This window comes from Pristis pectinata, chromosome 6 (assembly GCF_009764475.1).
Source record: "Pristis pectinata isolate sPriPec2 chromosome 6, sPriPec2.1.pri, whole genome shotgun sequence".
In the NCBI taxonomy this organism is placed as follows: Eukaryota; Metazoa; Chordata; class Chondrichthyes; order Rhinopristiformes; family Pristidae; genus Pristis; species Pristis pectinata.
This window is the reverse complement of record NC_067410.1, coordinates 88,584,090-88,601,241: the sequence shown is the minus strand read 5'-3', so window position 1 is coordinate 88,601,241 and position 17,152 is coordinate 88,584,090. Positions and strand designations below refer to the sequence as shown.

At 39.9% G+C, this 17,152-nt stretch overlaps 1 protein-coding gene across 1 annotated transcript in view; it reads left to right on the top strand.

Moving 5' to 3' along the window:
- Positions 1-3,414: 3,414 nt before the first annotated feature.
- The window catches only part of dis3l2 (DIS3 like 3'-5' exoribonuclease 2), a 190,429-nt gene continuing 176,691 nt past the window's right edge, over positions 3,415-17,152 (top strand). The window contains 2 exon segments of the mRNA XM_052018835.1: positions 3,415-3,512; positions 15,037-15,942. Coding sequence (XP_051874795.1) covers positions 15,072-15,942 — 871 coding nt within the window. The 5' untranslated portion in view covers positions 3,415-3,512; positions 15,037-15,071.

Here is a 17,152-nt window from a genome sequence, read left to right as displayed (position 1 = left end):
GTTTTACCGTGAATCTTAGGTAAAATATCTGCGTTCCATCTAACTTACATTGAACCAACCCAACTATTAAAGGTCCTGAAATTCTGTGCAACATGAAGTGTTTGAGCATGCGTTTATGTAAGTAATATTTGGTGCAAAGTCTTTCCTTATCTTCCACATGTTCTTCTTAAATGGCTGAGAAGAACTTCGATAAGTTTCGTAAATTTTATGAGAGACGAGTTCTGCTTTGTTTAAAAGGCCCACAGGCAGAAGCGTACGCATGTTTCAATCGTGGCAATCAGTGATTTGATTGGGCATATATTTAGTTTGTGTTCAAGTTTCTATGCGTATTCAGGGGATTGGAGGAAGCAGGTCTTTAAACTGGGGTGTCTAAATTGCAATCCATGGGCCACGACCAGTCGACCTCACCCATCCTATCCTGACAATCTTCAGACTAGGGAAGACCGTTTTAATTTTGTCGGCACAGCGATCTGGAAAGAATTATTCTTAATGCTCTTCCTATTTAGGATTAAAGCTAAACAAAACGCTAGTATTTCTTTGTATGGATAACTTGACATATGTGCAGGTTCAGCCGGACCGAATGCAGCTGAACCTACAACTAGGAAAAAATGAAAGCAAACAAAAAACTCCATTCGTACAAATGCTTGTTTTATTACTGTGATACTGAGGCATTTTCAGTGCGGCGTTATCAAAATATAAATAATTGGGAATTGGCTGTCGTAAATATTCTCTGTGCACCTTCAATGCTTGATCTGCGTTGACATTCATTGCGGATGTCTGTAACATGTGGTAAGCTTTTGTAATCATTATGATTTCTTACTGGTTTGCACGTTTACTTAATTTCCTTATTTGATTTCTTCCCCCTTCCCCACGCACCCCCCCCCCCGACTTTATGCCCACTTCCACTACAATGTTAGCCGTTGGTTTTCTGAGCCAAAATCATCTATTACTGGGGTCTAAACTTTCTCCCAAATCCATTTATTTTGTGTTCTCGTGGCTTATCTTTAAATGTTCAATCAAAACTTCCATATTCCACCATTCGTTCAACTACCTCACAGATTCTGCAACTTGACAGTTTTGATGCATAAAGTACGCAAAGACCACTTTCAGGATATTATACAAATTTCTGAGTGTCTACTCTACAACCATCTCTACAACGATTATGATCGGCGAAGTATGACAATTTCGCCATTTTTATCCAGTTTTTATCAACAATACTTATGGCTCTGAACGGTGATGAAATGTCAAAAACAAATTGTCTCCGATGCTACAGGTAGATGCTTTGATGGTCAGGCTTTGGTAGAGATTAGCATTTAGACTCGCAACTGTTTTCCTAGGTAATATAATCGTGTAAAGATTGATTAAAAATCCGATGCGATACTTTACGGACGATTCTGATAAGCCAATTGCTTTTCCAATAGGTAATAACAAAAATGTGGCATTTCATAACTTTCCGCAGTATGGTTTCCTTGTATTAAACATTTTAGCTCCCCCTGTGCGATTCATTTTTTAACACTACCTTCCCACTCTGATCCGTGTCCAACTCTTGTCAAAAGTTGTCGTTACCAAGGTTTTGTATATCGGTTGGTTTGCAAGGCAATGGCACAGCACAGATTAAGCGGAATGGATTCCATTACATACCTCGAGGAAGACTGGAGATAAAATTGTAGTTGTAAAATTCAGTTCAAGCCAAATTAAAAACATTAAACAAATTTCTCTACCGAGCTTCTAGTGGCTTTTGTACACATTTCTAAAAGTCACAACTTCATTCCTTCATTTCTTTCTTTTTCATTTTTATTAAATTTCAAATTAATACACATAGTAGTAGTAATTATACACATAGCACGAAGAGATCGGGATTACAATAATAACAGTTGACATGTACAAACACAAATGAAGATTCCTTCATTTTTTTATTGCTTATTTACATTGTTGCATTTTAGTACAAAAATGGGCCCAATGCAACGGAACCTTGAACTCTGGATCATTGACATTTGGCTTCTTCACATTTAATCTAGATATTTCACTGGAGAGGATGTGATGAAAAGGATAACGCGATTTAACGTTTTCTTGGGTTCCGATTGGCACGCTCGAAGTAAGACCGCCAGACAAATCACAGCTGAATTTCTAATCAACCTTTAAAACGACACCAATACTGCACCTTAACGTCCTCTGGCGGATTTCATTGAATAAAATTGTCTATAAATAAGGAGCACAGACGACTCGTTGGGATTCGATGGCGACCCGACTTGAATTTCTGAAAGTATATTTTCATCGTTCTTTGTTTGATAAGTAATTGTGTCTTAGATACTTAAAGAGTATTTATGACATGACGTTGCCTCAACTTCAGCTAAACAGAGGTTCGCCGCATTTTATGAAGGGGAAGATAATTCCTTGAGAATGTAGAAGATGCGGATGATGCGATGTCAAGGTTACGGGAATTAAATGTAAAAAGGGATGCTGGTACCGATAATAACTGCACACATTTCGAATGGTTATGCCATAGAGAGTTGCTCTTGGATTCAACGTTACTAATGTAATAATTACTTAGGGCTAATGCCACATTGTCAATAAGTAGCATAAATGTTTATTTATGGAAATAAAATCAAATTTGACCATCAAAACTCTAAATACAATAGTCAATCACATGGAGATCTCACCCCATTTATTACCAGTTTATGGATAAACATTTTTTGTTTTACTCAGGCTTTGTTACACGTTAGCAACAGAATAATGATGTGAAAATGTCCTCTACTCGGCTACCAATTAAGGCTTTGCAAATCAGCGCTCTCCGAGCAAAGTATGTTAGGGTATGAAACTGTTTGTATCTCATAGTAGAAATGATATTGATGTCATAATATGAATAGAAAAACCATCAAAATTATTGTCGCATTATTAGCCGGATTATTTGGGGCTACGTTCCTACAGGGCATCGGTGTGGTTTTCCTTCTGATATTTAACTATCTCTAAAAATAAAGGAGGAGATCGCTGGAATTACGCAAAGGAAGGTGATTGATGTCAGTTTTGTTTTGTTTTCCCGTCTTACAAGGTATCGTTTACCACTTCTAAATCTTTTATTTATTTCGATGCAGCCACTTCCCATTGTCGGCCGCTTTGTTGTCTGAGCAGTTGCTGTCCAAGGTGGCGACAATGACGGATAGTTGTCAAAAAATTATGCGACTTCTTGAAATGATGCTATTAAAACTACATCCAAAATGTAATCGTTATCCTGCAAACGGTAAACGGGGAGAGCATTTAATGCGCCAAAGCTCATTTTAATTGCAAGACAGAGCATGAGAAGGAAGCTGCCCGCAGGTCCCGGGGCCACGCTTGTGGTTCAGGGCACCAGGTGTTGGCAGCAGAAAGGAACATGACTCCCACAATGCATCGTGCCCGCCTGCCGTGCCCTTCCGCCCGAAGACGACCCGGATGTTCTTTCCGGGTGCGCCGGGTTGCCAGGGGTCCGTTAAAGGAGTGGCGGCCGCTCTGCTCACCCGCCGGTGGGGTCCTGTGTAAGTTGGCGGAGCGGAGCGGGGAGGGAGGAGGGAGGAGGGAGGAGGGAGGAGTTTAGAGGCGGGGATCTTGCTCAGAGCGGCCGGCGGAAGGGGAGGCGGGCCCGGGGCCTCCGGCCGTTCCCGGGTCCCGGGAGGGAGCGCTGCTCCGGCCGCCGGCCACTCATTGTGGACATCTGGTCTAAACGCCCCGCTCTGCGCTGTCACCAGAGGTTGCAGTGACAGTCAGTTTATAATAACGACCTTAATCATGGGCCTGTATTTAGGGAAGGCGGTGAGGTTTTAGTTCTTTTTTAAGTTTGGAGCAACAGACAATCTAATAAATAAATTTTTTTTTCCATTGCCACATGAACCGAGGTACAGTGAGAATCTTGTCTTGCGTACAGTCCATACAGATCAATTCATTTCAACAGTGCATTGAGCTGGTACAAGGTTTAAGCAATAGCAGGATAAAGTGTTACAGAGAAAGTGCAGTGCGGGCAGACAGTAAGGTGCAAGGTCATAATGAGGTAGATTGTGAGGTCAAGAGTCCACCTTATCCTACAAAGGAACCGTTCAATAGACTTTGTGGGATAGAAGCTATCCTTGAACCTGGTGGTACGTGGTTTCAGGCTTTTGTATCTTCTGCTTGATGGGAGGGGGAAGAAGAGAGAATGTCCAGGGTGGGCGTTGAAGAAATCAGCGGGTCAAGCCTCTGCAGGGTTTGGACCCAAAACACCGACAATTTCTTTCCTCCCACAGATGCTGCTCGACCAGCTGGGTTCTTCCAGCAGATTGCTTGTTGCTCCACATTCCAGCACCTGCAGTCTCTTGTATTGGTTTATTATTGTCACTTGTACTGAGGTACAGTGAAAAGCTTGTCTTACAAACCGATTGTACAGGTCAATTCATTACACAGTGCAGTTACATTGACTTAGTACAAAGTGCGTTGATGTAGTACAGGTAAAAACAGTAACAGTACAGAGTAAAGTGTCACAGCTACAGAGAAAATGCAGTGCAATAAGGTGCAAGGTCACAACAAGTGACGTGAGGCCATAGTCCATCTCAGTGTATAAGGGAACCGTTCAATAGTCTTATCACAGTCGGATAGAAGCTGTCCTTAAGTCTGGTGGTACGCGCCCTCAGGCACCTGTACCTTCTACCCGATGGAAGAAGAGAGAATGTCCTGGGTGGATGGGGTCTTTGATTATGCTGGCTGCTACACCAAGACAATGAGAGGTAAAAACAGAGTCCAAGGAGGGGAGGCTGGTGTCTGTGATGCACTGGGCTGTGTCCACAACTCTCTGCAGTCCTGGGCAGAGCTGTTGCCGTACCAAGCCGTGATACATCCAGATAGGATGCTTTCTATGGTGCATTGGTAAAAATTGGTGAGAGTCAAAGGGGACAAACCAAATTTCTTTAGCCTCCTGAGGAAGTAGAGGTGCTGGTGAGCTTTTGTGGCTGTGGCATCTACATGATTTGACCAGGACAGACTGTTGGTGATGTTCACTCCCAGGAACTTGAAGTTTGCAACCCTCTTGACCTCAGCACCATTGACGTAGACAGGTGTGTGTACACTGCCCCATTTCCTGACGTCAATGACCAGCTCTTTAGTTTTGTTGACATTGAGGGAAAGGTTGTTGTCATGACACCATGCCACTAAGCTTTCTATCTCCTTCCTGTACTCCGACTCATCGCTGTTTGAGATACAGCCTACGACGGTGGTATCATCTGCAAACTTATAGATGGAGTTAGAGCAGAATCTGGCCACACAGTCGTGAGTGTATAGGGAGTAGAGTAGAGGGCTGAGGACGCAATCTTGTGGGGAACCAGTGTTGAGAATAATCGTGCCGGAGGTATTGCTGCCTATCCTCACTGATTGCGGTCTGTTTATTAGAAAGTCAAGGATCCAGTTACAGAGGGAGGTGTTGAGTCCTAGGTCTCAGAGTTTGGTGACAAGCTTGCTTGGAATTAGTGTATTGAAGGCAGAGCTGTAGTCAATAAACAATAGTCTTACATATGTGTCTTTACTGTCCAGATACTGTCCAGATTGTGTCTCATCTTTATTAAGTTTGTCTTTGTTAGTTATATTCTTTCCTAATTTGGCTTGACCTCACTTCCAGAGCAATAAATGAATTAATATTTTGACAATTAAATGCAATTTGGCCTTTCTGGAAATATTTTCTCTTTTATGATGTTATGCAACATGATTCTTATTCATGGTTCACCTGAGCCACCTAGTGAACTGAACTTTGAACACTTCATGTATTTATAATATAAACTAATATCCAAATCAATTTATTTGCAAACAGCATACAACACTCTATAGAAAGTCATTAACAGCTATATAGAAAGCACTGGAGTGATGTTGGAATGCAACTTAAAAAAACAATAAATGGTCATTGAAAAGTATTGGCAGGTGAAATGTAAAAAAATCCAAATAAAAACAAAGTGCTAGAAGAACTCAGCAGGTGAGACATTTAATTTTTTGGGTCTGTTTCTCTCTTTCCCATTTCTGATGAAAGGTCCCACGTGTGAAATGTTAACTGCTTCTCTTTCCACAGGAGCTGTCTCACCTGCTGAGTTTTTCCAGCACTTTATTTTTATTTCAGATTTCCAGCATCAGGTTTTTTTTTAATTTTCAAAAAATCCAAATGTTTTAAAAAGCAATATGATGACTGAAGAGAGAATATGGTGTATTTGTGATTAAAAAGGTAACCTGTGTGTGGAGCTGGAGGACGTAGGTAATAATGAACATTTTGACTATTGGGAAACAGTAGGATGATGCCAATGTTGCTGTTAAGATGGACTAGTAAATTACTGGATGGGATAAACATGGTAAAAGAAGTATTCAAGGGTTTAATATCTTTGAAAATGGATAAATGCTAGGTCTGGATATGTAACTCAGATTGTTTAAAATAAGGCAAGAAGAAAATTGTGGAGGCTCTGACTGGAATTTTTCAATCCTCTGGTCAAAGCATTTACCATTGTTTAAAAAGGGAGGAAGGGATAAACTAAATGTTTTCATGCCAGTTAGTTTAATTTCTGTGGGCAAATTGTTAGAATCCATTGTATGGTTCAGTGTTAACCTTTATTTGGAAAGCTATGGATTTGTTAAGGAAAGGTGATGTGTGTCTCACTTGAGTACTGTGTACAGTTGACATCTCCACGTTATGAGAAGGATATCACTGCACTGGTGAGCGTGCAGAAGAGATTTGAGAATGTTGCTGTGACTGGGAAAATTATAGTTATGAGGAAAAATTAAGATTAGCTAGGGTTATTTTCTTTGGAAGTGAGGAGGTTGAAGGGAGACTTAAATGTGTGTATAAAATTGGTGTCTTACATAGGTGGTTTGTCTTTAACTGTGCATTCCATCAGAGGGTCAAAAATCAGGCATATGATGCAAATGAAAAGACTAGAGAGGAAATAAAGAGAAACTTGTGTTAGAGGTGTGGAATTTGATATCTGAAAAAGTGGTAGAGGTGGAAGCCCTGCTCACGTTTAAAGTTGCACATGTACTTGAATAGTTGTGACCTGCAGGTCATGGATCAAACACTGGAAGGTGGGGTGAGGTTGGGTATCCCTATTTGATCAGCACAGAGCAATGTGCCAAATAGCTTCATTTTTTGTCATACATTTTCTGTGCTTCTATGAATGCAGCATAAAGTTGAAAATAAAACTTAAAACATTTGTTGTATTTCATATCCACAGTATAATAAAAGTTGGCCCTATAGCTCCTTAAAATAAGTTAATGTTTATTGTCACAAGTACTTTGATCTTGCCTTCCTGGTTTTAAACAAGAATTTAAAAAAAAATACAGGGGTATGAGGACTGGGCCATGGTGTTGAAGATGTGGGTAGAGTATAAGAACATGGAAGCAGGAGTAGGCCATTCTACTCCTCACACTTGTTCTGCAATTCGGTAAGATCAAGGTTGACTTTTTACCTTAATGCCATTTTCCTGCACTGACCCCAGATCCCTTGCATAGATAATTCCAAAGACTGGTTGTTCTCTGGGTGAAGAGATCTTTCTTTTATCAGTTCTGAATGGACAGATCCTTATTTTGAGACTGTGACCTTTGACTCTACACACTCCAGAACATCGTTACTGATTCTAGCCTATTGAGCTGTCTAAGAACTTTGTAAATTTCAACAAGATTCCCTCATTTTTTCTCAACTAACGTTTTCTCATTAGGCAATATCCCATTCCTAGAATTAGTCTGGTAAACTGTCCTTGCACTTCCTCTGTTGCAAATATTTCAGACATGTCCTGTGTACATCATTCCAGATATAGTCTCACCTGGATACTACATAATTGCAGTAAAACATGCTCAAATTCTCTTGCAATTAAAGCCAACACATATTTTACATTCCTCTTTGCTTACTGTACCTGTGAGTCAGCTTTCATTGGTTCATGTACAAGATCTTTCAATGAGTTTGTTATTCCCAATGTGCTTAATGACCCCTTTCTTTTGCTGTATTATTTTGATCCTTTGATTCTTGAACTATATGTGTGGGATGCAAGATCCCTGCAGGTGCTGCCTGTCCTTTTGCCTGACCTAATCAGTACTTGTAGCACAGTTGACTTCAAGTATCTTGGAGGATCTTTTGAGAAAGTGTTGATTTTTCTTGTGCCACCATTTCACGAATTCTGTTTTATGTTTTGACTTCAGTGATTTGGGATGAGAGATTTTCAGCTGCAAAATTAACCAGAGTCATTGAATCAACTTGATTGAGGCCAAGTGGGCAGTATGTCACCAGGATCATTGGTAGCCCTGAACTTTCTGCCCTGGATCCAGCCCCACATATGCAGGAGCAGAAGCTTGCACCGTGCTCTTTATCAGTTTCATTGAAAGGGTCCAAGCATGTGGAAGTATCCTCTTTGATCCTAACTCATTTGGGCGGAATTTATCAACTGCATGATGCCTTTGGAGTATTGTAGCAAGGTAGAATTATTAGGCTAGCATCAATGATTTGGGAACAAATTTGAATCTCACCTTGACAGTTGGGGAATTTAAATTCAAGTATTGAAATAAATCTGGAATAAAAAAAAATCTCCTATCAAGTAATTACATAATGTGACCATGACATTGCTGGATTGTCATTGAAAACCCATTTGATTCATTTAATGTCCTTCAGGAAAGATAATCTACTGTAGTTACTGGTCTGGCCTGCATGATTTCGAAACAGCTAATTTGGCTGACTCTTTGCTATCTTCCCATAAAAGTGTAGTTAGGACTGTCAGTGATGTCCATGTTCTTTGAATGAATTAAATTAAAACAAATCTCCTTTGTTATCTTTCTCTTATAGCTAGATCTCTTTCAGAAATTCCCTTTGTGCACTTTTAATCAGCATTCCTGCACACCCTCATCTTCTGTTCAGGCACTCGCTGTTGTCTGGCAGACATTCGGAATGAGTCATTCTTAGCACCTTTGAGAATCTGGAGTGGATTATGTTGCCTTCACTTCTGTGGATCTTTGAGTTGCTGGCAGATCCGTACCTTGGTGTCTGTTCTCTTTTGTGAGGAATTATAGGTTACAGTCCATCTTCATTATTGGAGAAAGCTGTGTGTCAGTGTTTGGCTGCAGTTCAGTCATGTGTTTTCTGATCTTTGGTTACTCTGTGGGTTGGGGGTGGTAGAGAGATGGGGCAGTGTGATTGGCATTGAATTGAGGTAAAGTGGAAGGTAAAACAGATATCTATGTGGGCATGCTTTTAAACCAAGTGATTCACATGTCCGGTATGTTGTCCTGAGGCTGCCTGCTTCTCATGGAATCTTTCCTGTACCTGGGCAGTCTAGAAAAGGAACCATGTCATGTCTCCAGTGCTGCACCATAATATGAATTATATTTCCTATGATTTTAAGTGAGCTCTAAGCAATACCCAAGTAGGCTGCAAAGGGATGGAACTAGATTTAAGTGAGGAAGAATGCGGCAGGTGGAATAACATATTTAGAAATTTTGCACTCTACTTGGAAAATAGAAAAATGGAAAAGTGGAATATGTTTTAAATCATGAGAATGGCAGATAGTGGTATTCAGTGACCTGTGTATCCTTGCACGTTATTCACAGAAAGTTAACATGCAGGTACAGGAGACCATTGTTGAGTAAATTCAGTTTGGCCCTCTCCCTTTTTTTCCATAGCCTTGCAAATATTTTTGTTTTGGATATATATCCAGCTCCCTTTTGGACACTGAAGTCCTCCCCTGGTACCAATGGTAGTACACTGGGAGGTGCTGTGACAAGCACAACATCTGAATATTTGAATTACCAAGTTCAGAGGCAATGGTATTCACATTTTTGACCAAAAACGAGTTGGTCGAGCAGCATCTGTGGAGGAAGGGAACTGTTGAGCTTTTGGATTGAGACCCTGCATCAGCACAGTTTGTTTTTTTTTTGCTCCAAATTCCAGCATCTGCAGTCTCTTGCATTTCCTATCACATTTTTGACCTGTTTCTTACAAACAAGGGCAAATTGATAATGTTTTATAATACATCAGTGGATGGCAAATCCTTCAATCTCCCTTTTGTAACTTCACTTTCAAAGTAGAGAACTGAAATGTGCAGATACAACCACAAAAAAAGCTGAATCTCAATTATTAACTGGAAATTGAACATTCCCTGTCATGATTGTATAATAACACAAGTAGAAACACATTTTCCCCCTTGTGTCTGGTCCATCATTCAGTAAGATTACGGTTAATCTTTTGCTTCACTGACACTTTCAATAGATCCTTGGATACTAAGAGCGTTCATGGAAATTCAGGGAATAGTGGAGATATGTAGAATTGAAGAATAAGATCATCTTTTTGAATGGTGGCATGGAGTTGAATGGCAGAATGACTTTCAACACTTCCAAAACTTTAAGAAATTGGATTAATGTGTTTACATTTTGTATTAGTTGTGCTTACTTAAGACGGGTGCACTTGCAAATTAATTTCTCTTTTGTTATGAACAAACCAATGCTGTTGGTATATACAGGGTTCCAGTTGAACTACAAGGTATGGGTGCATCTTCAATTATCTCTGGATTGTACAAGTCAACTGACCAGGGTCTTGTTCTAGAGCTGTAAATGTGCAATGTATCAAGTTAAAATTAGAGTAATATTTGTAACATGGAAGTTGGTCATTAGGTATGAAGTAAATTAAGTGTTCATTTATTATTGGAGTTGATATTTTAGATTCAGTGTGTTACTGATTTGTGTGTTACTGATTTATTGAAAATGGATATTCATCCTGGTCTGTGTTGAGTTAGCATTCATTATAGCAATAATGGGCATGTTACAATTGATCTCAGTTTTTTTCCCACATGGACGTTAGATATTCTGTCACAGTGGGTGCTTTCCATTAACTGTCCAGTGACTTGTGCAGAAAAGGATTGTGATGCAGATTTTGGAGTCAGTGGCAAGAACTGTCAACCATCACTGTTTCAAAAACAAATCTTGCTACCCAGTGATTTGTTTGACCAGTTGCAATTTGTGGAAACCCTGTGTATTATGGAGCCTTTACATCAAGAACAGCAGCATGGAGGGTGAGGGGAGAGTAAAACAAGGCCAGACCACAAAATGAGAAAAAAATTGACACAGAGGGAAACTGAACATTTTTGTCTGCATCCCTTCTTGAACAATGGAGTCACACTGGGGGGGTTTTCAATCGGCTGGTTCCTTCCTGGAACTTAGTGAGTTTTGAAAAATTTCAACCAAGGGATGTGATATTGCTGGAGAGGGCGCAGAGGAGATTCACCAGGATGTTGTGTGGAATAGAAAGTTAAGGTTAAGAGGAGAGACTGGAGAGGCTAGGTCTGTTTCTCCTGGAGCAGAGGGGCTTAAGATGGGACATAATTGATGTATATAAAATTATGAGGGGTAAAGATAGGATAGACTGTAGGAAACTTTTCCTCTTATCAAAGATGAATAAAAAATTTTTAGAGATAGGATATACGAGTATATGGAATCCAATGGCTTGATTAGGGAAAGCCAGCATGGCTTTGTGTGGGGCAAGTCATGTCTTACCAACCTGGTTGAGTTTTTTGACAAGGAGCTGAGAGAGATTGATGAAGGTAGAGCTGTGGATGTCATCTATATGGACTTCAGTAAGCCGAGGTCCCACATAACAGGATAACCATGGAAGTTCAGGTGCATGGGGTCAGTGGAGAATTGGCTGTGTGGATCCAGAACTGGCTTGCCTGTAGAAGACAGAGGGTGGTGGTTGAAGGGATTTATTTGGGCTGGAGGCCCGTGGGTAGTGGTGTTCTGCAGGGATCTGTACTGGGACCTCTGCTGTTTGTGATGTACATAAATGACCTGGAGGAGTATGTTGATGGGTGGGTTAGTAAGTTTGCAGACGATACCAAGATTGGTGCAGTTGTGAATAGTGTAGAAGACTGGCAATGGATACAGTGTGATAGAGGTCAGTTGCAGATGTGGGCAGAGAAATGGCACATGGAGTTTAACCTGGATAAATGTGAGGTGTTGCTCCTTGATAGGACTAATGTCAAGAGGCAGTACACACTTAAGGGCAAGACCCTTAACAGTGTTGAAGAGCAGAGAGACCTTGGGGTGCAAGTCCATGACTCATTGAAAGTGGCTACACAGGTAGATAGGGTGGTTAAGAAGGCTTACGGATTGCTGGCTTTCATTAATCGAGGTACTGAATATTGTAGTCAAGAAGTTATGATGCACCTCTATAGAACTCTGGTTAGGCCACATTTAGAGTATTGCATGCAATTCTGGTCACCTCACTACAGGAAGGATATCGAGGCTTTAGAGAGGGTGCAGAGGAGGTTTACTAGGATGCTGCCTGGATTGGAGGGCATATGCTATCAGGAGAGGCTGGACAAATTTGGGCTCTTCTCTCTGGAGCAGCAGAGGCTGAGGGGTGATCTGTTGGAAGTGTGTAAAATTATGAGGGGGTTAAGGTGGACAAGCAGTATCTTTTTCCCATTATTGAGTGATCCAATACCAGAGAGCATGCATTTAAGGTGAGAGGGGGTAGGTTCAACACAGACGTGAGACATAAGTTTTTTACTGAGAGAGTGGAGGATGCCTGGAATGTGTTGCCTGATAGGGTGGTGGAGGCACATTCATTGGGGGCTTTTAAGAGGGGCACATGAATGAGAGAGGAAAATAGAGGGATATGGGCATTCTGTTGGTAGGAGGGATTAGCTATGTCAGCACAACATTGTGGAGCCGAAGGGCCTGTTCTGTGCTGTACTGTTCTGTGTTCTAAAACTAAAGGTTATAGGTTTAGGGTAAATAGAGATTTAGGGGGGATCTGAGGGTGACCTTATTCACCCAGAAATTGGTGGGTTCCTGGAATGTACTGCTGAAGAGTGTGGTGGAAATTGAGTCACAGATGCCATTTCAGAAGTGTCTGGATGAGGACTTAAATTGTCCAGGCATAGAAGACTTTGGGCCAAGTGCTGGAAGATGGGATTGATACAGATGGGTGCTACTGGTCGGTATGGACATGATGGGCCGAATGGCTTGTTTCCATACTGTATGACTCTATAACTATTACTTTAAAATATTGGCAGATAGTGACAAAAGAAAAAAGAAACAAAAGAACAAATTGAAACTTGAATATTCAATGAAATATTACTTAAAATTGCAGTTGAGGCAGGAGATGAGGTGTGTTTCTCAAGCTTACATTGGGCATTGTTGGAACAGTGTCGGAGGCCAAACACAGGTCAGAATGGAAGTGCCACAGAGAATAAAGTGACAGATGAATGAAAGCTGAGTAATTCTTGTGGACTGAACGGAGGTGTTCTGCAAAGTGGTCAGCCATTCTGCACTTGCTTTCTCCAATGTAGAAGAGACCCTATCATGGGCACCAAATGCAATACACTATGTTGGAAGAAGTCCAAGTTGGAAGGACTACTTGGTCTTAGAATGGTGGGAAGGGAAGAGGCAAAAGGGAAGGTATTACATCTTTCATGGATGCATGGAAAAGTGCTGTGAAAAAGGAAATGGTGGAGATGGAAGGGTGAATTAACGACTCATGGAGGAACAATCTTTGGAATGTTTAAAGAGGAGGGAAAGATGTGTGTGGTGGAATCCCATAAAAGAAAACAGAAATCATGGAGTATGATCCATTGAATGTGGAGGAAGGTGGGTTGGAAAGTGAAGATCAGGAGAACCCAATCTTTGTTCTGGCTGGGAGAATAGGGGCTGAAAGCACGAGTGCATGAAAGGAGGAGATGTGATTGCAAATCCTGTCAAAAATGGTAGAGGAGAAACCATGGTTAAGGAAAAAGGTAGACATCTCAAAGGCACTGGTGTGGAAAGTCTTCTCATCAGAATAGATATGACACAGGCGGAATCTGGGGGAATGGATTGGCAGCCTTACTGGAAGCAGGGTGGGAGAAGGTGTAAGTGAGATGAAATGGATATTGGTTGCTCACTTGTCCCCTGAGATGAAGATTAATATGTCAAGAAAGGAAAGAGTAAGGACCATCTGAAAGTGAGAGTAAGGTGGAAATTGGCTGCAAAGGCAATGAAATTGTAAAGTTTTAATTCTCCTAAAAATGCTCTGAATTTCTCTAATAAAAAATGAATGTGAAGAAGAATTTTGATTAACAATCTTTTGCATTTTGCACTCCCTCTTCATGATATAAATAAAGATAGAGTTGTTTTGGGAAATCAAATAAACTGTAGATGCAGGAAATCTGAAATTAAAGCAGAAAATGCTGGACGCAGAATCTTTGACCTGAGACATTATCTCTAATTCTCTTTCCACAAAAGCTGCCTGACCTGCTGAATTGTTGCCAAGATTTTCTGTTTTTGTTTACTGCAGTCTTCTGACATTTCAGCTGACAGAATTTAAGTTTAAAATCATTATTATATGATCTCCCAATCCCTTCTGTTTCAGCACTATTGTTGGAGATGTACTTTATTTAGAGCTGATGTCATTGCTTAAACGGAGACAATTTTAGATATGAACTAAATTGCCTTGGCTTCATTAATGGTAAAGAAGGGAATTGCTGATTATCAGCTGTTGTCAGTTAACTAAATCCCAGATTACGCAGACCCACTGTAAAGCAGGCATACTGAGTGACATATGCTAGATCTGTTGTTCTGCTCTGTTGCTGGATCCACAAAGGGTTCAGTACTGGAATCTGTTTGTGCTGGGATTCTCCAGTATTGCTCTGAGGAATCTATCAGTAGCACCCAGATTGCAGCCAGTATAAAGCCTTTTATACCCTTGAAGCACAGGTAAATCAGTCATACTTCTTTTCTACTTCTTATTTGCTACACTGCCTTCTTTGAATTTTGAGCCTAGAGGTTTGAAAAGAAGAGTTTTCATTAATAATCTCTATTTTCTAAACTTTAGAAATGTGCAGCAAACAATATATGGAAGAATAGGTGCATATTTTCAAAACCAAGACATTTTGAATCAGTATGATTATTGAATAAAAAACCATTATTATATTGAACTGGTTTAATATGGCATATTGTTTTAAAATATTTTAAACATCAAGTTTTGAATTTTCTAGGTAATGTTACATTTAACATCCAAAGTTGATATTTGTGTTGTTTTCTCTGCTGCAGCTTTTGGTGTCTTTTATGACAACCAACATCACCAAATGGATCATTCAGGACAAACAAAGGAAACACATTCTTTTTATGATGAAAGATTTTGTTGTAAAGTTTACTATTCACCAAAAAATGCTTATTCTAAGCTGGTAAACCAGCACCGTAGTGGTAGGTTTAGAGCATATCTAAACCGATTTTCTCAACTGGTTAATTATATTGACAAAAATGATGAAGCTGGAATTATTCCTGAGGCTGATTTGAATCCTTCAGTAGTAGAAGAAGAGCGACAAAGGGATATTAATAATGATCAACAAAGTCTGGAAGATAGAAAATACAGTCACTCTGCATCAACGGTGGATGTTGATTGTGCTGCCCTGTTTCCAAACATGTCTGTTAACTTTTTGGAAAACATTGGGGATGCTGCTGAAACTGTTATGCCAGACTCTCGGAAGAAGCAGCAGCACGGATTGACAATGCAAAAACAAAACAAACAAAGAGATACCACCACCAGCCAGGCTGAAAATACTGAACTGGGAAATGAAGTGATGTTCAAAGAAATAAGGCCTAAATCAATCCATTCAAAAACACTTATGGACAATCACAAGGAGCTTGCAAAATCAGTGACTGCAAATGATCATAATCGGTGTTCTCAATCTGCATTGCCGAGGCTTAAACTGTCTTCGGACAATTGTGTTCAAAGCGTTGATACAGAGAGAACAGAAACTGATGGACGAGTGGCTAATGAAATTGTAGTGCAGAATAATAAGAAAAAGAGAAATCGAAGAAAGAGCAAAAGTAAAACTGATGTAAGCTTGGGTGTAACTCATTGTTCAGATGGAGTCTGCCTTGCAGATGAAGTTGCTGCACTTCATGACTTGGAATCTACTCATTCGGAGAAAGCCAATATCGACCATGTGCAAAGTAAGGCATTAGAAGATATATTTCTCTATTAGATTCTGTTCAATTCCTCTGGTGTAAATATTAATGGATTACAAAATACTTCAAGAGTTAATTCAATTAAAAAAGAAGTACCCAAAGTTGAAATGTTTAACTATGCTGGTGGAGTTTCATGGTCCCTTAACTGGGAAGGCAGGTAACAAGAAAATTCACCCTGATCCAAGAAATAAAAGCTTTTAAATGCTTTGGGAATTGATTTAATTTTGCTGTAAATGACAGTATTATTGTTGGACTATATTTCATATATTGACTTTTGTTTGCAAGTTTTACTTTGTGTGATGTGTGTTATGTCAACGATAGAAGTAAATTAGCCTAATATAAAATATTTATAAAGGGGGAAAAATCCAGTCTAAAGATTATAAGATATCTTAGAGATCTTATACATTTTTGTTCTGCATTACTTTTTGGTACAAAGATGTTATTAAAGCAGCAGCCCTTGCTTTCACTAAGCAGAAATGTGCATATGCTGTCTAATATATATTAAGAGCATTATCCCAGAGGTGGAAACTTTGTGATTGAAATTAGGATCATGTTTTCTGTACATCTTTCTCAAGACAGACCAAAGAACACTTTCAGTAGGATGTGGATAAAAATGGATTGTTAATCTCCTTTATTTAAGAGAGAATAACAATAAAAATAAATTCTCATATTGGTTTAGCTAACTACAGAGCCCTTCTTGGGAACAAGAAAAGTGAAAATATTCCACGCTCTTCCATTTAACTTTTCCTGGGCAGGTTCCTGATCTTGACTAGTTCTGGGCTTCAGATGACTGTGTTTCCTCTCATTAGGCATACTTCCTTCCCTATTTTAGCTGGCTGGATGATTGCTTAAGTGCTTTTTTTTTCATTTTCCCACCAAGTTGGATGGTTGTACCTCTGACTCATTCCTTATTTCTGACTTGCTGGTAGATCTGTCAACCAAATTGATTACTCTACTTTTCCTTTCCCTTTGAGGTGTGGCTGAACAGACAGCATCTCCTGTATTCCAAATGAATAGGGGCCATCATAACTTAATGAATCAGGATGAGAGAATTAACTTTCATTGTCTCTATTTGAAGTAAATGTAAACTGACGTTCTAGCAGCTGGCTTGTTTAGGTTCAAAGGAAGTCTTTAATGTCCGTAATGGGTGACTTTTAAGCCTGTATGAATTAATTTTGTTTCTGGATACAACACT